We start from the raw sequence: 22,832 nt of genomic DNA on the forward strand, positions 1-22,832 counted from the left end.
AGGGAAGATAGGAAAAGTGGAGGAGTGCAATGAAGACTAAAAAAAAAAAAATACTTTTTATAGTAATAAATAATTTCCCAAAAAAAAAAAAGGGGGCACACAAGTGGTTAAAATAGAAATAGAAATGGCAAACCAATCAACATCGTCCGTACAAAGACCGTACTAACTAAGCCAATAGCAGATGGAAAACGAATAAAGCAAAGACCAACATCATTATGGCTGTAATGAAAATCCAAGACCTAGTTTTGTGGTCTGTGTCTGTCAGACATTATCTACCACTTTTCCATCCACTCCCCACCCAATTTACAAAACTCTTTCTCTTCATCTTCCTCCACTATTTGCCCACTCACTTCAAACGAATTACTATAACAATATAAAGCATACTTTAGTACCACAAATTAATTAAAATATAGTTTAAATTAATATAAAAAAAAACCCAATTCAAACATAATGAAATAAATAGTTGGAAAAAAGCTATAAAAAATAATTTTAAAAAATTGCTTAAAATTAAAAAAAAAAAGTATAATCATCAAAGAATAACCTTAAAAAAGAAAATGAATAAAACAGAATTTAAAACTTAAACTCGGCTCAGAATAATTTTATTTTAAATTTAATTAAAATCAATTTAAATTTGAATTTTTGAGGTGTTTCATAAAAATATCTCTAATCTTTAGTTAACAATTTGTTTTGGATCCCACCTATCATGCGCAGCCTGACATTGATTGGTGGCACGTGATTTTGTCAATAGCACATGTGCTTCTTGTTTTGCAATTACATGTTTTTCTCATCTTTACAAAAAAAAAAAAAAAAAAGATATCTTCTATTTATCATATAAATTTCGAAAAGTTGGTTTGAGAGACTAGTTAAAACTTTGGGGGTCAATTGGTAATCCTGACGCCTTTCTATTTCTCTATTCACATGTTATATGAATATTTGATTTAGTTAATAAATATAATAAAATAAGTCTTGTAATATTTATTTGGGTATTTTTGTGTATGAAAATTGGCTTTTTGTGTTGATGGAATTATTATTGTTTTTATTGCTGCCGACAGTTACCAGCAAATGGTGAAGCGTTTGAGAAGGTAAAAAATCACTATACACCCTTGAACTTTTAGAACTAACCTTTTTAATATATTTTTCAATTTTAATAAAATTGAACCCTAAATTTAAATAAATATGTTACACACCGTCCTAAACCCTAACTCTTCTAGATTTTCATTGATAGATGTGTCAAATTTAACCAATTTACTTGTTTGATTTTGTTGGTTGTTGGGTTGTCATTGTTTGTTAGACTATGATTCTTTTTAAAACAATTTGGCCCTGTTTTAGGGTAGTTGGTTTAAAGAAAAAATAAAAATATTTTGTGAAAAAAACTATGTAATACCTTATGATTCCAGATTTTAGGGCGGTGTGTGATAGAGTTTAAGATTCAAGGTGGGAAATGGGTAGAACGGAAAATCACTCTCCAATAATTTCTGAAAAATAAGGGGTGGTGATTAATTTTCTGTCATGTCGACACCGACGAACATTTCTTCTGGTTTAAGGTATATGTTTTGGTCAGACTATTCAGAGGCCCAAGCGTCTAGTCATCTGTGGCTTGTCTTGGGAGTTGGGACCAATGGCATGCCATGGCAATTATTTTATTTATTTTCCAATTTACTCATATATATATATATATATATATAATATTTTTTACGTCATGCACTTGGAACTTCTGTGGCGTCATTTTTTTCCCAAATGTGGCTGCTTCCAGATTTAACGTTCGACCGATACATTATTGGCCCTGTCTCATTTATTATTGATTTAAAATTTAGATTAAATTGTTTGGTTAAACTAATTTAATTACAATTTGATAATTAAATTAAAATCATCAGAATAATATTAATATATTATGTTATTTATAATTTGAATAAAAAAATATTATACCCCACATATCACCAAGTGATAATTTTTTATAATTATTATTGTTCTAATCAATATTTTAATAATTAAATTGAGTTTTGACTTAGTCAAAGATCACTTTATCAAAATAATAATATTATATATATATATATATACACACACATATATTATTTAAATAATTCATCGGTTTGAATGACCTCTTGATGTGGGTGTGATAATATTGATGGATATATATAAATTTATTTAATGTATAAAATGTATTTATTATTATTGTAATATATTGCGTTTGCGTCTCATTGAATTGAATAATGTGAAGATGTGGTCCTTGTAAAATTGGGCCCCCGCCCGAATACAACTTGAAAGAAAATAATCGGCGGAAAGGAATTGGACCACTTCTCACATAATTTAAACATGTGATGAGAATGATATTGGTTTAAGACCAGGAGCCTTCAGTCTCAATCCTCTATCACACTTTCAACAGAGACGTGATATATATGAAACGGAACATCCCGGGTTTTACGGTGGAAATTAATCAATAATTGAAGCAAAACTTTCCATGTTTTACACAAACCAAATTCTTATAAGATGTTTATCCATTTTCAAATTTTAAAATAAGTCTAAATCTGATCCGAAATAGCTCAAGTTTGGATCAACTTCAATTTTCTTGTCTCGTCGGCATTGAAGTACTAAAGCTTTCTTATCCTTTTTCGCTAATTCTTCTCAAGTTTTTTTTTTTTTAACGATTTAACAATTTAAATAAGTTGAGTTTGATTTCCAATTAGTTATTTTTTAAGTTCAATTTAATTTAAATTTATCCCTAATTTGTAAGATTTTAACTTTCTGACAAAAATTACATATATTAAAAAGAATTTGAGATTTTATGGGCATGTTTCATAATAATATTTTGACTCTTTTGTATAATCAGTATCAACTAACTCAATCCATTTGCTTCGCTGAAAAGGCAAAACCAACACTGGGCGCTCAATAATGACCCAAAATAAAGCCCGCGGGTGCTGCCTTGTGCTGGACGCAACAAGGAAATTCTTGTCTCATCAAACACAGGTAGGGCAGATAATCATTCATTTCTAAAACAAAAATTTGGTATAAGAATAAAGCATGGTGGGATAAATCCTATACTTTAAGTTAAGTTGACTCATTTATTCATCAAATAATATCGTTTATCTAATTTATAATATTATTTACTTCGTGTATCAACTCAAAAGATTGAACCTGACAATTTAAAGGTTGAATTCATTATTATACGTGTATTATTTATTAATGTGGTACAAATAGGTAGTTGGAATTCATATAAAATCAACTACTCCCCACTATTGTACACGTTATTTATGTGCGATGTTGACGATTTATGTGTTCATTTATAACGTTTGTTGCAACCAAAACTGTTAAACATTTAAAACACTTTGATAAATTATCCAGCCCTTCTTGGTCTTTACTTTCTCGGCCATCTGCAGGACGCCAAGAGTTAAAAAAAAAAAAAAAAAAACAAGATAGATATAAGATGAGCAATTAAATCATTCGGTTACATCATTGTGTTAAAATCACAAACACCGCCCTGATCCACCTATGTAAGGCTTGAATCATAGACATAGTGCGATTCCAACCACTGCAATGACAGATCTAGAGCAATTATGAGAATCGCATCAGACCTAGTGCAGTGTAACAAATGACAAAGTTCATCTTCCTCCTGTCAAAGTAACGTCTTTTATATGAATTTATATTTAAGAATTCAAAGGGTCAAAGCTTTTAGTTTTCTCAGAACTTTAGGTGGGAAATAGTTATATACTTGAATAGATTATCAAAATTTATGGGGAAATGTTAATATATAAAAGGGCCGCTACATTTGCTACTAAAAATACTTTCCCTCTTACTTCCCCAGCTACAAACCCAGCAACCAATATGGATACAAATGGTACACAACAACACCCAACCAGTAGGAGCAATAAAAACTTATAAATCAAACAATCTCCCCCATACTATTGTCAGCTTCTGACAAGTCTTTCCGCAACAAACTAGGTGAAAAAATGGCTATTAAAAGAGGATTCCTTCTGAGGCAGGACACGAATTCTTCCTTGCTCACCTTCCCATTGCCGTTGCTGTCAAATAAATTGAAAAGACCATGGCTCTACATGCACCAAATTTCACATAAGATAGCTTCTGATATTATTATGCAATTCAACAATACTTTATGCACAAATGGTTGGGTGCTTTTGAATTACTGCTTGAATAAACAACTAGATAATCCAATTATACGATGATACACTAATTTGTTTATACTCTTTAGTAGTACCAACTGTTTGTACGTGCAGTATTATTCTTTAAACAATTATCAAAACATTTCTGCAATAATATTTTAAACAGATATCTTCAAGGTTTTTTTTTTTTACCTCGTGCTTGTTCACATCTGGGATAGCAGCTCTTATGGTTAATTCCAACTGTTTTCCAAAATCAAACAGAAACCAAGATAATGCAAGTGAGAATTCATCTGAACATAATTTTTGCAAAGGATACCAGAGATCATAGGCTCAGCAAAATTATAATGGAAAGAGCAACGTACTTCATGCTCTGAAATGTAGCCATTTCCTTTAGTGTCAGATTCAGCAAAGGCTAGTTCACAGGCATGACTGAATAATGGTAGTTTCATGACATGGGCTGACGCATATAAGAACTGTAACATAAATAAAATAGTATGAAGTTAACCATCTATGACAATAGGATTTGCAGCACAAGAGGCCTTTGGTGAAATCCACAGCAATCAACACCAAAGAGATGAATGAAGATGTGTGGATACATGGATGTAATGCCAGTGCATGGGAGATATCCATAGTACGGTTTTTCGCAAATTTAATTCATAATTTTATTCTCATGACAAGACATCCCTTAAAAGTAGACCAAGTTTGGTAGCACATACATAAGCACACAATAGAAGAGTAGCAGAAGTTACCTGCTTGAATGTGATCGATCCATTCTTATCTACATCAACAAATCCAAATATCTGAAATCCAACACATGAGAGAAAGTATCAAATGACGATGCATAAGTTTCAGGTCCTATGCATCAAGTTCAATATGTGTATCCACATTCTTAATGCAAAGCAAATACTTTCCAACTAAAAATTAAGGCCAGTTGATATGAAATAAGAACAGTGGATACAAACATTAATACCAGAAAAAAGGATTACACTACTTGGAATAAAGACAAAAGCAGTTGTCAACAGAACAGTTGCAAATGCTGTTTGAAAATCTCCAACATAAATACAGAGAGTAGTTCATACCTCCCAGAACAACATTTCATATCTAGATGCAACAAAAAGCATCTATGTTCTACATATGCAGTTTATTGTAACTTGTGTACCCATAATCATTTGCACAAGCCACTTTGGATTTTTTTCCATTCGTTCTAGAGTACTAAAAGAGCAAAAACACACATTTTAGTCAACCAGAAGAAGCTATAATTGCATGACACAAACCTCCTGAGAAAGGTTACAAGACTTGAGTCGTAGAACTCTCAAGAAGTCCAGAAGTTTAACATGACCACTGCAAATACAATTAAACAGTGAGTTATATGAGTCTGTATTTGCAAAAAGGGTCCTATAATTATTATTTCATGTGCATTATCAGAGTATTTATGCAAATTGTAGTGCAAAAGACACATTGAATCCCACATTGTATGGGTAATAGGAAAAGACTCAGAAATTTATTCCCATCAATATCATGAAAAGATTCCAATAGCATAATGGAGACTTCAATAAAACATGGTCACTCTGGTAATGACCATAACTTATTGCATTTTAATCAGAAGTCATGAAAAAGAGATAACAGCCTCACATTAAAAACTGTACAATTCCAAATGCTTCAAACATGCTTCATTATCTTGGGCAGCAACTTTAATAAAAAAAAAGGAATCCAATAACAGGAAAACCAAAGACAGCTATCAAAATTCAAATACCTAATGGTCTTCCACCAAAAGGTAGCACATATATACCATCAAAAGTTATTTTGGCCCCAATAAATACAAGACATAATGGAAACTGTGAAAAGAACTTGGGTCTGTCCCTTACTATTTACGGCCAAATTACTTATGTGGGACTTAATACATTTTCATCCTTAACAGCCAAAAGAAGAGACTATTCACAACTGAAAACGATTTATAACATTTAACTCCAAAGCTAAAAGAGCACTAAATTTTCTTTTCATCAATAAGATAAAATAATTCAACAATACCTGCTGTCTGGATTCATAGACAGAAACTTATCCAGAAGGTCTACAGCTTCCAAGCTGCTTATATGAAATAACTGAAAAAAAAAAGATATCTGGATCATATTTCTGTTAAAAGGATATTATAAGAGGCAACACTGAATAATTGATCAAAATGTAAATATATTTCAAGGCTTTCTTCTACTCCTAAATCTGTAAAATTTGAATAAAATAATCTGGCATTCAAAAACAAAAAATTGGCTTGTAATATGCAGTCACTTGAAAGATGAAGCGTCCAATTTTGTGAAAAAAAAAGAAACCTATAACGAAAACCATTTGTGCATAGGCAAAGATCCACCAATATGAACTTGGTTCTAGCTTCTTAAAATAGCAACACAAGAAAACATTTCAAAATAAGGCATTCAAGTGTAAGGACTTACAGATTCAACCCTTGCCATTTCAACCATATAACTTGACGAATTCCTCTACAAAGATTAAGATTAACAATATCAGTACAAAAGTAACAACATTGTCAGGTAGCTCCAAAAACGAAGCAAACTTTATATTCGATAAGCATGTCAACGAGGAGATGCAGATAAACAGGGAGGGTCCTTGAAACTAGAATGATGAAATTTTGCATGATTCTATGATGCGTGATGTCCCTTTACCAGACAAACCTAAACAAAATATACACAAATAAGAAGATAAAACTCAAACTAAAGGTGCAACAAAGAGAAGAGAAGGCCCAAGAAACATGCTTTTTAAGCAGTGAAGAAAACTATAATAGTATACTAGCATGTGCCTCTTCAACAATAAGTAACGAATTTTAAGCATGATGGCAGAAACCTTATGGCTGTTTTAACCCCCAAAAACATAAAACAAGAAGAAGAAAGATCTGTCTATAGAAGGACATATACCTGTTCCGAGTTAGATGCTTTGTTGAGTAGCATTAGATCTCCATACGAATGAGACGTTTGTACTACATTGAGAGCAGAAGCAATAGCATGGCTGGTCTGTTGACACCCAATTTCGAATAAACTTATAAATCAACAATACATATCAAAACAGAAAGCAAGTAATTTGTACAGCAAAAAAACAATGATGTAGGAAGGAACTATTAATCCCAACTTTTTCATATTTAATAAAATCAAGAGAGAGAATGCACACAATTTATTCGATACCAAGGTCTCCAACAGGTTTACAACAGGCATATTACGGGTTTGCACACTTAGACTCTCCAAAAATATGTGGAAATGGCACAACAAAGTGGCAAAATAAATCAATTACAAGCAAATACTCACCCTCTCAGCAAAATGGATGGCATTCTCTTTATTATTTTCATTTGGATAAATAACAGGAAGGTATTCTACCTGTTCAAATTAAAATAATTGTTAACGGATAAACCCATACAAATCTTTACAAAGTTGAAAGTTACCATAAATTCAAGTTAAGCCAATAGTAAAAAAGCATATACCTCCATGAAATTGTGAAACTGTGTGAACATTCTAAACATGAGCTTTGCCAAGGATATATTGCCCCTGAGAAAGATGACATAGCAAACAAAAAAGGCAGTAAGGTAAATACTATAGAGACAGCAACTAAAGAAATTTCCAACAGAAAATGAAACAGGATCATACCAAGACTGGTCAAAGTGCACATGGGGATAGCGGACAATAACTGGTTGAATAGGGAAACCGTGGATGAATGCACCAAGTTGGAACGAAATAAGAGCCTTCCCATTTGTTGTGGTTCCCTCAGGAAATAATAGCACACGAGGAAATCTATTGCAGGAAGCCTTTCTCTGTATTCAGATCCTTGAAAGCACATTTCTATATCAAATAGCTTATGAATTGATAATAATTAATCCAATTTAGTTTCATAAAGTTAACTTTAGTGTAAACATAATTGAATGTGATTGTGCCCATTTTTCAAGAAGTCTTTAAAAAGTTGACGCAAACAAATTCAATACCATTTAGACACTTTGTGAAATTGATTTTTTAGCACAACCTACACATGATTATTGAGAGTTCTTCAAATTTAATGATATTTTTAGAAAGAACAGGGGAGACATGACAAGAGCCCATCAAGAAACAAATAGATAAGAAAACAATATCAATCAAAGCAATGGAAGATGTTAACAAAAAACTATAGAAACCTTTTACCTTTATTTCATTAACAGCATTCTTCCTTGACGATTGTGAGAACCTATTTACATATATAACCTGAGAAAGTGAATTAAAAAATAAGGAGTGTTGAAAGGGAAGGAGAGAAAGTGTTAGAAACTAAAAATATAAAGACAATTAAATTAAACCTCTTAAAATTACCTGCATTGCTCTGATAATAGTTCCAACAAAGGGTATAGAATCATGTGACTCTGACGCGACAATTGTAGGGAATAATTCATAAAAATAGAAGATTGGTTCAATATATGACACATGATTAGATACAACAATAGGGGCAATCTCCCTTGAAGCAGGCTTCCCTTTCCGTCTTATCCATTGATAGCTGCAAGCAATAAAATACCAATTAACAAGAACCCAATTCATTGCCCTTGAAATCCAAAACCTGATAAAAAAGTTTTGAAATGAAAAAATTAAATTAAATTAAATTAAAAGTTAAAAAACCAGCATACCCAAATGAGAAGAGAATAAAGCGGGCACAAAACCTAGTGACCCACATGAGACGAGACCTCCACAAGGGCATAGGATTTTGCTTGTCTCTCCAACCCTCCAACGCTAACTTCGTAGCTAGGTAACCCACCGACAAAAACAGCACAAAAAGCACAAGCCTAATCAATGAAATTGGGAAACACAAGACAATCTTTAAAACCTCATAAAAACCACAAATCTCCGGCGTGTCGTTTAGAAACGGATTCAAAGTGGACGAACCAGATACCGAGAACCCTTCAGAGCCGATAAACTCATAAGGGTTTCCGGAGTTATCGGATTGATAATTAGGAAAAAGGTGGTTGTGGTCGTGCTCGATTGTGGAGGGTTGAAGTTGATCCAACGGTTCGGCAACGGAGTCATCATCGACGGCGATGATAACTTGGGAATGATCTGCGCGTGGAGATTGCAGGAGAGGAGAAGAAATATCATGGTCTTCCATTATTGAGGTCTAGGAGGGTAAAGCAGAGAGTTTCGGAGTTTGAACTTGCGACGATGAAAGAAGAAAAACAGCTTTCCGATTTATATAGATAATTTTTATATTCTGGTCACGTGCTTTTCACGTGGGTAAATTATATTTTTTAAACTTGTATTTACTATTTAATTTTTTCAAATATAAGATAATATACTATTATTAAGTCACAAATCAATAATTTAACATATTTAATATTGCCAGATAATTTTTTGTTTTTTGAGTGGTTTGAATTTAACGGAAAAGAAAGAGTTGAAGCTGAAGTCGGCAACCAAGGATTTACTTTCTATATGTGAGGCAGATTATTTTTGGTGTCAAAGAAAAGCCAAAACTTTAATGTCAAGATAAACACATATTAATAAAATTTTAAAAACTTAAATATTTATTAATGATTTAATTTTTTTTAAAAATCTTAGTTAAAATCGGGAGTTAAATAATCAATTACTAAAAAATTTAGAAAATTATCATATTTTTCACGTTAGGATTAAAAATCTCATAATTTCTTTTTCCCCGACGAAGTTCTTTATCTCCCAAGGCATTTTTGACGTCTATCGGACCTCCAAATAGGAAGAAAGAGATCGTCGAAAGGAGATGATACTTCAGGAGGGAGAGGTCGTTGGCAATGGCGTCGGAGATTTCAAAACGAAACCCTAGAATGAAACTGTCATTTTTTAAAGGGAAATTTTAAAAAATGGCCAAAATATCCTCCCATTAAGCAAAAATACCCAAAATCACTATTTTCAAGCCAAAATGCCCAAAATCATTGTTCCAAAAAAAAAAATGCCTATGACTTTTTTTAATACCAAAACTACCCTTCCCCTCATATTTATATAACTCTCCCACTTACTATGGGGTTTTAATGTAATTTTAGATAAATATGAGGGATTTTTGGATATTTTACATTATAAAGGCATTTTGATATTTATTTATTTATTTCAAACTTTTTCTAAAATGTCAAAATTACCCTTCCCTTCATTTATATAACTCCCCTCACTCATTATGGGGGTTAAATAATTTTAGATAAATATGAGGGGTTTTTGGATATTTTACATTGTAAAGGCATTTTCATTTTTCAACTTTTAGAATTAGAATTTCAGTTCCGTTTTTTCGAATTTCACCGTTTTACTATATATCGATTCGTATTTTTCAGATTTCTGAAGGATTTTTCGTTTGTTGCCATTCTAGGGTTTTTCAACTTTTACAATTCGAATTTTAGTTTCGTTTTTTCGGATTTCATCGTTTTACGAGATATCGACTCGTATTTTTCAGATTTTCGAAGGATTTTTCGTTTGTTGCCATTCTAGGGTTTTTCAACTTTTAGAATTCGAATTTTAGTTCAGTTTTTTCGAATTTCACCGTTTGACGAGATATCGACTCGTATTTTTCATATTTCCGAAGGATTTTCCGTTTGTTGCCATTCTAGGGTTTTTCAACTTTTAGAATTTGAATTTCAGTTCCGTTTTTTCGGATTTCACCGTTTTACGAGATATCGACTCGTATTTTTCAGATTTCTGAAGAATTTTTCGATTGTTTCCAATCTAGGGTTTTTCAACTTTTAGAATTCGAATTTCAGTTCCGTTTTTTTGAATTTCACCTTTTAACGAGATATCGACTCGTATTTTTCAGATTTCTGAAGGATTTTCCGTTTATTGACATTTTAGGGTTTTTCAACTTTTAGAATTCGAATTTCACCGTTTAACGAGATATCGACTCGTATTTTTCAGATTTCTGAAGGATTTTCCGTTTGTTGCCATTTAGGGTTTTTCAACTTTTAGAATTTGAATTTCAGTTCTGTTTTTTCGGATTTTACCGTTTTACGAGATATCGACTCGTATTTTTCAGATTTCTGAAGGATTTTTTGTTTGTTGTCATTCTAGGGTTTTTCAATTTTTAGAATTCGAATTTCAGTTCCGTTTTTTCGAATTTCATCATTTTACGAGATATCGACTCGTATTTTTCAGATTTCTGAAGGATTTTCCGTTTGTTGCCATTCTAGGGTTTTTCAACTTTTAGAATTTGAATTTCAGTTCCGTTTTTTCGGAGTTCATCATTTTACGAGATATCGACTCGTATTTTTCAGATTTCTGAAGAATTTTTTGATTGTTTCTATTCTAGGGTTTTTCAACTTTTAGAATTCGAATTTCAGTTCCATTTTTTTGAATTTCACCGTTTTACGAGATATCGACTCGTATTTTTCAGATTTCTGAAGGATTTTTTGATTGTTGCCATTCTAGGGTTTTTCAACTTTTAGAATTTGAATTTCACCGTTTAACGAGATATCGACTCGTATTTTTCAGATTTCTGAAGGATTTATCGTTTGTTGCCATTCTAGGGTTTTTCAACTTTTAGAATTTGAATTTCAGTTCTGTTTTTTCAGATTTTACCGTTTTACGAGATATCGACTCGTATTTTTCAAATTTCTGAAGGATTTTCCGTTTGTTGCCATTCTAGGGTTTTTCAACTTTTAGAATTTGAATTTCAGTTCTGTTTTTTCAGATTTTATTGTTTTATGAGATATCGACTCGTATTTTTCAGATTTCTGAAGGATTTTCTGTTTGTTGCCATTCTAGGGTTTTTCAACTTTTAGAATTTGAATTTCAGTTCCGTTTTTTCGGATTTCATCGTTTTACGAGATAACGACTCTTATTTTTCAGATTTTTGAAGAATTTTTCGATTGTTTCCATTCTAGGATTTTTCAACTTTTAGAATTCGAATTTCAGTTCTGTTTTTTTGAATTTCATCGTTTTACGATATATCGACTCGTATTTTTCAGATTTCTGAAGGATTTTTTGATTGTTGTCATTCTAGGGTTTTTCAACTTTTACAATTCGAATTTCAATTTCATTTTTTCGAATTTTATCGTTTTACGAGATATCGACTTGTATTTTCCAGATTTTTGAAGGATTGTTGGATTTGGTGGATTCATGCGTAAAAAAAAATATGTAAACAAATGTATACGTGGAAAAAACATAAAAAGATGAAAAATATCAAATAATCAAAAAGGAAATGAGAAACTTTAAAAAACAAGATTTAACTGCCTGATAACAGTGAAATTCGAAAAAATGAAACTGAAATTCGAATTATACACGTTCAACTACCCTAGAATGTTAAGAAACGAAAAATCGATTAAAAATCTAGAAAATACGAGTTGATATATCCTGAAATGGTGAAATTCGAAAAAACAGAATTGAAATTCGAATTCTAAAAGTTTAAAAACCCTAGAATGACAACAATCAAAAAATCCTTCGGAAATTTGGAAAATACAAGTCCATATCTCGTAAAACGGTGAAATTTGAAAAAATGAAATTGAAATTCGAATTATAAAAGTTGAAAAACGCTAGAATGGCAACAATCAAAAAATCCTTTGGAAATCTGAAAAATACGAGTTGATATATCGTAAAACGGTAAAATTCGAAAAAACGGAACTGAAATTCGAATTGTAAAAGTTGAAAAACGCTAGAATGGCAACAATAAAAAAATCCTTCGGAAATCTGAAAAATACGAGTCGATATATAGTAAAACGGTGAAATTCGAAAAAACGAAACTGAAATTCAAATTCTAAAAGTTGAAAAACCCTAGAATGGCAACAAACGAAAAATCCTTCGGAAATTGAAAAATACGAGTCGATATCTCGTAAAACGGTGAAATCCGAAAAAACGAAACTGAAATTCGAATTCTAAAAGTTGAAAAACCTTAGAATGACAACAAACGAAAAATCCTTCAGAAATCTAAAAAATACGAGTCGATATCTCGTAAAACGGTGAAATCTGAAAAAACGGAACTGAAATTCGAATTTTAAAAGTTGAAATACGCTAGAATAGCAACAATCGAAAAATCTTTCAGAAATCTGAAAAATACGAGTCGATATCTCATAAAACGGTGAAATTCGAAAAAACGGAATTGAAATTCAAATTCTAAAAGTTGAAAACCCATAGAACAGAAAAAACGGATATAAAATTTGAAAACTACCCTATCAGAAACCCTAGATAAGAAAATTCTCAATTTACCCCCTCATGAAAATTCCTATTCTAAAAAGGTCCACTATTATATGAAAAATTTCAGAAAAACCCGCTCTGTTCTAAGGAATCTCCCTGGCTTCCCAATATTTTAAAAAAGCTAAGTTATACCCCCAAAATTTGCTTAGAACGTGAGCGAACGCACTTGACGTGGGAAACACTGTTCCCACGTCGGACTGCCGATCACTTCGGCAGCCATTTTCGGCCAAAATTTGGTTGTTTCGGCCTCCGATTTCTGCATAAATCAAATCTACACGTTGTATAACATAAAACCCCTCAATCAATTCAACCAAAACAACCAAAAATCATAACATTTTAAGCATTGTTCACATCGAAACCCTAAAATTTCAAATCGCAAATTCTCAATCAAATCTCAATAATATGAGCAATAACTTGATTCAAACAAGATTACGGGAGATATACTAATCTTATTTGCCATTTCCGGTTGCCGGAAACCAAGAAAATCGTCGGAATCTGGTCGAACGTGGGATGAACGTGGTGACGTGAGTTTTGGCTGTGTTTAACGTGAGAAATAAGAAAATTTGGCTGTGTTTATATCCAGGGGCTGTTTCGTAATTTCGCCAAACTCACGTTTATGTGACCAATTTCAAAAAAACCCGACGTGGGCTATAGACTTTCCCACGACACCCCAATACTTTAAAAAAGCTTATTTACCCTCCCTAAAATCTGCTGAACGTGGGATGAAGTGCTTGACGTGGGAAACACTGTTCCCACGTCGGACTGCCGATCACTTCGGCAACCATTTTCGGCCAAAATTTTGTTGTTTCGGCCTCCGATTTTTGCATAAATCAAATCTACACGTTGTATAACATAAAACCCCTCAATCAATTCAACCAAAACAACCAAAAATCATAACATTTTAAGCATTGTTTAATTCGAAACCCTAAAATTTCAAATCGCAAATTCTCAATCAAATCTCAATAATATGAGCAATAACTTGATTCAAACAATATTACGGGAGATATACTAATCTTATTTGCCATTTCCGGTTGCCGGAAACCAAGAAAATCGGTGGAAATCCGGATAAACGTGGGAGAGTTGGAAATTTTGAATTTTCTTTGAATTTAAACAGTAACATTAACGTGGGAAGGAACGAAATTTGCTGAGTTTATATATGGGGGCAGTTTCGTCATTTCACAAAACCTGGGTATTTTTGCTTAAACCTAAATATTTTGGGTAATTTCGCTTAGACCCCCTTAATTTTGACTAATTTTTAAAATTTCCCTTTTTTAAAACTTAAGCGGGGGAAACTTTTAGTTTTTAAAATTTAGGGAGGTAAAAATAGATAAAATTTCAAGGGGTTAAAGTTCCGTTAATTTTAACTGTTCATGAGTGGGTATTTGATATTATAAAAGATAAAAGATGAAAATTTGACATTTTAACATACCTTGCGTGGAAAATAGCCGTTTGGCCTAAAAAATATTATAAATTTATTCATACCATTTAAATATGAAAACAAAATATAGTCAAGCTTTCAAAACCAATAATTTTCCCTCCCTCCGTGGTTTAGCTTTCGAAAAGTTAGAATCGCTTTCTAATTTGTCTAGCTTTCAAAAGGCAAGGCTAACACTCCTTTTTTCCTTGTAAACCACCTGTTCTCCCAATTCCTTTCTTATGGGTCCACAAATCTTGGCTCTAGGACACACTAGTTCACCTAATGAATGGTGGGCACTGGGCAGAATAAACCAATATTGAAAATATGCCCAATACTGTTTTTGGAATGATCTAAGAGGTCTACCAATTGAGTGATACCTCAAAACACAACAAAGAGAATTGAACATACGTACTGTGCTTTCGATGAGTTAAATGCACTCCTTTCCTGTAATATTCTACATAGGCAAATAGGAGCAAACTGGCTGACTGGCCAAGTCCAACAAACAACATTGAGTTTGAAGCTTACAACTATTCAATCTCATCAGAGAGGAAGCCCTGTATGCTGGCGCTCCAGCCTGAGTGATTATGTCCAACGCCTCAAATAATTCTCTATGTATGAGGAAGTGTCCTGCATTTTCTGAGGGCTTATAATTTTCTGAGACCATCAATTGTAGTTTTGATCAGCCTGGGAAATATTGGCTCATGAGGTCTCCACAACATTAATGATATCACAGGCCTTTTCTTGGGTTTGTAGCGGATTTTATTGCCGCTTCCTCTCAGCATTAGTAAGTGGATTAACATCTTGGCATCTTACAAGCCTTTGAAGTCACTAACTGGATTGGAAACTGAGAGGTAAAGGCAAATCCAACGCCACCAGCCAGTTTTTGTCCTGTCCAGTGGACCGTCCAGTGCATTATTTTTAATCTAGTGTCTAGCCCACACAGAAAGACAAGAGACAGCCCAAGATTCCAGCCAACATTTGAGATAGTTGAGAGGAAGCTTCCAAAAATTGCTGGCTGGGTCTGATATCTGTTTGTAGTGTGCAGTAATCCTTAGGTAATACTAGGATTTTTCTTATAAGGGACATGAGTATATAAAGCCTCAATTGTACAGCTCTTACCCACAATTAATACAAGCAATACAGCATACTTTCCGGTATTCACAATTCTCACTTTCTGTGTTCTCTTCTCAGTGTTTTTCCTTACCATTTTGCTCCATTCCTTTAGTATTTTCAGCACCAATCCTAGGACAGAAAAAAACTGACTTTGCTCGGAAAAATAGTAAAGTGCTGCACAACTTGCCTGTTTCAGAGAAGCTCGTGTCACAATTATCACAATTCCAGTGCTACCAGGTTCACTTGTATGGATAGCCCCTCATCATCACATTAGGAGTCCTACTCATATGTATCAATATCAAGCACAAGGCAGATAGAACATGTATTATTCACATTCAATACTACCATGTATGTTAAACCTTAAACAAGGAGCAATCAATGCCATACTTAACATGCTTCAACTCTGTTCTTCTGTACCTAACTATCATGTAAACCTATTTTAATGATCTAATTAGGTCTAGCTGATATATGATTATGTGATAAAATGTTTTTTATATTTAATTTAAAATCAACCAATCAAATGAATCATTTTGATACCTAATTAATTACTCAAAACTATATACTGTTAATTTTATTTGAAAATGGATAAATTCATGTAAGATTTAAAAGGTCTTTGAAACCTGATTCATAGATAAATAAATAATTAGGATGATGTAGGTTTTATCATTACAATGAACCTATACTTAACAATAAAATTAGTGGGTGGTTGATGGTACATTTTTTATTTTTTATTTTTTCAAATCTTGCCTTAGGGTTTTATACATCAAACTCAAATAGCGGTAAAATAGGTAATGTATTTTGTTTTTTATTTTTGATTCATAACCCAACAACCCATTGGATGTATAAATTAATCTTTTACACCTAAAATTTAACTTCATCAACAAAAAATAATCTTAATATAGTATCAAAAAGTTAAATTACTATTTTTCTAATTTTTTAAAACTTTTAAATGGTAAAATTATTATATTTCCTTTGGAAAATGTGTTTTATACATTTCATGTGTGGAAATGTATTTTTAGGCCAAACAGTGGGCTTGAAGAGTACATTAATCTGGATGATGCTAAAATTTCATAGATAAGCAAAGTCAGTAATTGTGTTTTCTGATGCTGAAAGGTTGACAATTATTGCTTGAATTGGAATGTAAGGTAAAGATTAATCAATTAGGACATTATTATATGCGAGATCTGCAGTATATAATCTGAATATTTATGACAACATTTCAAAAAAGTTCCAAAAATTACGACTAATAAACAATCTTCAATTGCCTGCTAGCATGGAGTGGGTGATCAGATTTATATGTTTCTTCTCTTATCTACTCCTTCTAATTCATATGTTGATAACAGGTATTCTTGCTGCTCCTGATGAAGAGCAACTGGTTCGTATATTTCTACTTTTCATCTCTCCCTTCTCATGCTCTATATAATTATATGTTCATCATCCATGTCCAGTGCTTTTACATGGGTCTGAATGTGCAGAATCTGTACGTTGTTTACTTGGAAGATATGATGAACAAAGACTCACTGCACCTGGACAATGATGATGATGTTATAATTCATCAATTACATATTCAAATCCTTGCATCCGTGAAGCTAAGGTACATTCATTCCATTATCCTCCTGCAAACCTGCAAGTACAAACATATTAGAGTGCCAGAAGTTTATCTTTACTTTGACAATACTAGACTTCAATTTTCAATACAATCTACAAATTTCTTTTCTTTGCACTGCAGCCTCCAGCCACGATCCACTCCAGATATTGTTGAGAATGAAGCCAGGGAGTCCATACTCTATAGCTATACAAGGAGTTTCAATGCATTTGCAGCGAAGCTATCAAAAGATGAAGTCAACAAATTGATGGGTAAGTGTAACTCTTTACTTAGCTTACTGGTGAATGTATTTTGGCTCAAAGTTTCAGATTGAAATCAACTGAGTAAAATGAATTTGTAATGTTTAGAGATGGACCAAGTACTTTCCGTGTACCCGAATAGGTATTACCAGTTACAGACAACAAAATCATGGGACTTCATCGGGCTTCCGCAAACTGCAAAAAGGAATTTAGAAGCAGAGAGTAACATTATTGTTGGTCTCTTGGATACAGGTGTAATTGTAAAGTTTTTATTTTCTTACAATAGAAAGAGCTTCCCTCGAATGTAACAAGTTCTTGTACAACAATTTGTTTTGTGTATGATGATTTGGCAGGGATTACTCCAGAGTCAGAAAGCTTTCAGGACACTGGGTTCGGTCCTCCACCTGCAAAATGGAAAGGAAGTTGTAAACACTATGCTAATTTCTCAGGATGTAACAAGTAATGGGCTCATTGCGAATATTCACTTTCTTTTTTTTTTTTTGTCTTATTTTAGAATCATATAATCATATGTTATATCAAAGTTGCAGGATTCAAAATAATTTTATTTTTTGGATACCTTATTTGGTTTATTAAAGCAAGCTTATCGGAGCAAGATACTTTCATGTGGATGGCGACTATGATCCTAATGACATCTTATCACCGGTAGACGTCAGTGGCCATGGAACTCACACATCATCAACTGCTGTGGGCAACCCTGTTGCAAATGCAAGCCTCTATGGGCTAGCCAATGGAACTGCACGTGGTGCGGTGCCAAGTGCTAGAGTGGCCGCCTACAAAGTATGTTGGGCAAGCACAGGTTGCTCTGACGTTGACATACTCGCTGGATTTGATGCCGCTATTCATGATGGTGTGGACATTTTATCAATATCCCTCGGCGGTTTCAAGGAAAATTACTCGGTTGATTCAATAGCAATCGGCTCATTTCATGCCTTAAAGAAGGGAATTATTACTGTTGCAGCAGCTGGTAATAGTGGCCCCAATTTGGGTAGTCTAAGTAACCATGCTCCGTGGCTTGTCACCGTTGCAGCTAGTGGCATTAATAGGCAGTTTAGGAGCACGGTTGAATTGGGCAATGGCAAGACTCTCTCAGTAAGTTTGATTTTCAGCATTATAATGGTTTTAGAAGAGCTACTTTCATACTTGATTTAATTTACCAGTGTTGTTTTACATGTTTTTTAGGGAATTGGGATTGACGCATTTGATCCGAAGCAGAAACTATACCCACTAATCAATGGGGCTGAGGCTGCCAACAGCGACGACAAGGACAGCGCAAGGTACTAGTTTGTCCATTAGAGCAGAAATACTCTTTTAAAACTGAAAAAAGATGGCATTGAAACGGTTAAACAATAAATGCAGGTACTGTCTTCCTGAATCACTGGACCCGAAAAAGGTGAAGGGAAAGCTTGTTTACTGTCAGCTAGAGATACGGGGTGTTGATTCTGTTGTTAAAGGGATTGGAGGGGTAGGCACTATTGTTGATAGTGATCTATTTTACGATACAGCACAGATTTTTATGGCACCAGGGACCACGGTCAACTCCAGCGACGACAATATCATCACCAGCTACATTAATTCCACAAGGTGAAATGATGAAATTATCTGTTTAAATGGCAATTTTCATTAGTATGGTAATTTAACAGAATGAATGATGATCAACTTTTCTTTCTCAATGCAGGAAACCCTTAGCAGTTATATACAGATCCCAGGAACTAGAAATCCCTGCTCCGTTTATAGGTTCTTTTTCTTCCAGGGGTCCAAATCCTGGTTCAAAACACATTCTTAAGGTAGCTCTACAAACTCATCTGCAAATTACCTTTCTCTTGTTGTTTGGGACTATATAACTTGAGTTGCTTCTTTTCTTTTACTCGGTTTATACAGCCTGATATCGCAGCACCAGGAGTTGACATCTTGGCGGCTTACACGCCTTTGAGGTCACTAACTGGATTGAAAGGAGACACCCAATTTTCAAAATTCACCATCATGTCTGGGACTTCCATGGCTTGTCCTCATGTTGCCGGAGTAGCTGCCTACGTTAAGTCATTTCGTCCAAGTTGGAGCCCGGCAGCAATAAAGTCCGCTGTATTGACCTCTGGTAAGAGACTGATAAGCTTGTTAATTCTTCTTGGAATATTGGAAACGTAAAGAAATTTTCGATTTGATCATGACCTATGGTTTTGTGTAATCTTTATTAAGCTACACCTATGAGCCGGAGGATGGACCGTTTTGCTGAATTTTCGCATGGTGTTGGCCAAGTGAACCCACATAGAGCTGTGAGCCCTGGCTTAGTTTACGATACAGATCAAATGGGTTACATCCAATTTTTATGCCATGAGGGTTATAAGGGATCGTCTTTGGCTGTTATAGTTGGTTCGAAATCCATAAATTGTTCCTCATTAATTCCTGGATTTGGCTATGATGCTCTTAACTATCCAACAATGCAAGTAAAATTGAATAATGACAAACAACCAACCACTGCAATTTTTCGGAGGACAGTCACCAATGTGGGTGCTCCTTTATCCGTCTATAATGCCACCGTTAAAGCTCCAAGTGGAGTGGAAATCTCTGTCAAGCCTATGAGTCTCTCCGTCTCTCGCAGCAGGCAGAGACACAGCTTCACAGTTGTGGTGAAGGCAAATCCAATGCCAGCTTCGACACAAGTGTTATCAGCTTCACTTGTATGGAAAAACCCTCGACATGTTGTTAGGAGTCCTATTGTTCTTTATCACACAGAGACATAAGATTTTCATCAAATACTACTAAAAATATCTCAAAGTCCAATACTCTGGACCAATATATTTATGATTATAATGGTAATATAAAATAATAGTTATTCCATTGGATCACCACTATTTAATTGAAAAAGACAATATGATTTAAGATTTAAGGCTCTTACCTTGAATTTGAGGTCGTTAACTAATTTTAGTTGGAATTCTCTTTCAATTAAAATATTTATTCTAAGGACATAAGTCAATCTAAATTATAATATAAATTTCATAATTTTAATAATATTCAATATTTCTGGTATGAGAATAATTTAACTGTGTTTTGCAGCACAAAAAAACACATACATTAAAAAAATGTTTGGATTATATCTTCTGATTGTGGGTTTGACTAACCAAGATCAGATCAATTAGTGATGAAATGACTGAAAACAACAAAAAAAAGTTCAAACTTACCAATGAAATATAATTCAAAAAAGGTTTTTATGTCATATTTTCACCCAAGGTTTAGAGAAATCACAAAATTCTACCCTTTGAAATTTTAATCTACAATTTTGCACTCAAAATCGAATATAGTTAATAAAAAAAAAATTTATGAACACAATGTCAAACTGATAAATTAGTATTCTACATTGATTGTGGTAGCAAACAATTTGTGGGAGTGCATCTTTTCTTGTGTTTCTGTTTTTTCCTTTTTCAAATTTTATTTTCACAAGCTTTTGGAAAGGAGCATGACAACCCTTGCTTACAACATTAAGTTTCTCTCTTTTTTTTTTTTTTAATAAGTTGAATTTTGCGTAGAGATTTCATATTTGTAGTTTAGGAAAGGAACATGACAACTCTGCTTATACACTTGGCTTGGTTAATGTATTTTGATTGTAAATCAATGAAAGGAACATGATATTTTGGTCTATAAATTTCTTCTCTTGAACTTGAGGCTTTCATTCTCTTTTAATGGTTGAGACAAGGCAAAGGTATATGCATTTTCTGTTCTTTTGCATGCATAGTTACATGGTTGAGCCTTCCTCATAATCATGGTTATGTATTTGTAGTTTTAACATTTATTACACATGCAAATCTTACTTGCTAGGATTCACATTTGACCTCGATCATTTTTTTTGTATTTTTGTTTTTACAGCCAGTATGATGCTAAGGATGTCTCTGTTACTGATAACCTTCCTGGTCATGGCTAGCTCATGCATTGGTTGTACAAGTACACAAACCACATATATAATTCACTGGACAAGACCAAGATGGCAGCGCTACCTAATTATTCGCCTGACAGTTCCGAACAATTCTATGAAGTAATGCTCGATTCCATCACCAAATTGTCACCCCAAACCGATGTACAAAAAGGGAAAACATGCCTCCTAATGTCCTTTATGGCTATGAAACTGCTTTTTCTGGTTTTGCGGCAAAGCTCTCAACAAACAACTTGAATTATTAAAAAAAAGTTGATGGTTTTATCTCTGCCATTCCTGATGAATTTCTAACTCTCCACACCACACACTCCCCTGAGTTTCTTGGCCTAGAAATTGGGAAAGGACTTTGGATTCTTACAAACTTAGCATCAGATGTGATATTGGTTATAGATTCTGGAATTTGGCCAGAACACATCAGTTTTCAAGATACTGGAATGACTCCACCGCCCTCTAAATGGGAAGGCGTTTGCCAGCCACGTACCAACTTTTCACAATCGCTTTGCAACAACAAACTCATTGGTGCAAGAGCCTTCTTCCAAGGCTCTGAGTCCCAGCATGAAGAATTGATGAAAAATTGGATTATCGATTTGCCAGAGATTCACAAGGTCATCGTACATGCATAGCATCAACTGCAGCTGGTAATCTTGTATGCACAATTAATACAAGCAATAGAGCACACTTTCCCGTATTCACAATTCTCACTTTCTGTGTTCTCTTCTCGGTGCTTTCCCTTACCATTTTGCTCCATTCCTTTAGTATTTTCAGCATCAATCACAGAACAGAAAAAAACTGACTTAGCTCGGAAAAATAGTTAAGTGCCGCACAACTTGCCTGTTTCAGAGAAGCTCATGTCAGAATTATCACTATTCCAGTGCTACCAGGTTCACTTGTATAGATAGCCCCTCATCATCGCATTAGGAGTCCTATTCTTTTGTATCAGTATCAAGCACAAAGCTGATAGAATTTGTATTATTCACATCCAATACTACCATGTATGTTATATCTTAAAGATGGAGTAATCAATGCCATGCTCAACATGCTCCAACTCTAATCTTTTTGCACCTAACTATGATGAGAACCTATTTGAATTATATAATTAGGTATTTAGACGATATGTAATCTATGTGATACGGTGTTACATATAATTAATTTAAAATCAATCAATCAAATGTATTATCTAAATACTCAATTAGTTACTCAAAACTGTATAATCAGAGTTTTATTGAAATTTCATTTGTTTGTTTGGGTAAATGTAAGCTTGATAA

General features: G+C 33.6%; 2 protein-coding genes across 2 annotated transcripts; one reads left to right on the plus strand and one right to left on the minus strand.

The window, feature by feature from the left end:
- Positions 1 to 3,682: 3,682 nt before the first annotated feature.
- On the minus strand, positions 3,683 to 9,274 carry LOC123224389 (lysophospholipid acyltransferase LPEAT2-like). The gene is made up of 14 exons (XM_044648031.1): positions 8,749 to 9,274; positions 8,441 to 8,621; positions 8,279 to 8,338; positions 7,754 to 7,917; positions 7,591 to 7,654; positions 7,418 to 7,486; positions 7,034 to 7,129; positions 6,557 to 6,601; positions 6,144 to 6,214; positions 5,390 to 5,456; positions 4,865 to 4,915; positions 4,478 to 4,588; positions 4,308 to 4,355; positions 3,683 to 4,045 (listed from the first exon to the last, which is right to left on the minus strand). Exons 1-14 carry the CDS (start codon positions 9,222 to 9,224, stop codon positions 3,878 to 3,880), a joined length of 1,671 nt encoding a protein of 556 aa, XP_044503966.1. The 5' UTR covers positions 9,225 to 9,274; the 3' UTR covers positions 3,683 to 3,877.
- Positions 9,275 to 17,236: 7,962 nt separating this feature from the next.
- LOC123223319 (subtilisin-like protease SBT4.14) lies at positions 17,237 to 20,425 on the plus strand. Its single transcript, XM_044646466.1, has 10 exons — positions 17,237 to 17,373; positions 17,539 to 17,636; positions 17,733 to 17,876; positions 17,978 to 18,083; positions 18,221 to 18,734; positions 18,825 to 18,919; positions 19,002 to 19,226; positions 19,321 to 19,429; positions 19,524 to 19,737; positions 19,839 to 20,425. Exons 1-10 carry the CDS (start codon positions 17,237 to 17,239, stop codon positions 20,381 to 20,383), a joined length of 2,187 nt encoding a protein of 728 aa, XP_044502401.1. The 3' UTR covers positions 20,384 to 20,425.
- Positions 20,426 to 22,832: the final 2,407 nt, after the last annotated feature.

Source organism: Mangifera indica, chromosome 8, assembly GCF_011075055.1.
Source record: "Mangifera indica cultivar Alphonso chromosome 8, CATAS_Mindica_2.1, whole genome shotgun sequence".
In the NCBI taxonomy this organism is placed as follows: Eukaryota; Viridiplantae; Streptophyta; class Magnoliopsida; order Sapindales; family Anacardiaceae; genus Mangifera; species Mangifera indica.

What these genes read in the sequence shown, in the direction of transcription:
- LOC123223319 (XM_044646466.1), top strand. Translation starts at nt 17,237, where the DNA reads ATGGGTCTGAATGTGCAGAATCTGTACGTTGTTTACTTGGAAGATATG. An exon ending in GACGACAAGGACAGCGCAAG is followed by an intron (nt 18,920 to 19,001) that starts GTACTAGTTTGT and finishes CAATAAATGCAG; the next exon opens with GTACTGTCTTCCTGAATCAC. An exon ending in GTCCGCTGTATTGACCTCTG is followed by an intron (nt 19,738 to 19,838) that starts GTAAGAGACTGA and finishes ATCTTTATTAAG; the next exon opens with CTACACCTATGAGCCGGAGG.
- LOC123224389 (XM_044648031.1), bottom strand. Translation starts at nt 9,224, where the DNA reads ATGGAAGACCATGATATTTCTTCTCCTCTCCTGCAATCTCCACGCGCA. An exon ending in CCATCCATTTTGCTGAGAGG is followed by an intron (nt 7,130 to 7,417) that starts GTGAGTATTTGC and finishes GGGTGTCAACAG; the next exon opens with ACCAGCCATGCTATTGCTTC. An exon ending in GATCGATCACATTCAAGCAG is followed by an intron (nt 4,589 to 4,864) that starts GTAACTTCTGCT and finishes TTTATGTTACAG; the next exon opens with TTCTTATATGCGTCAGCCCA.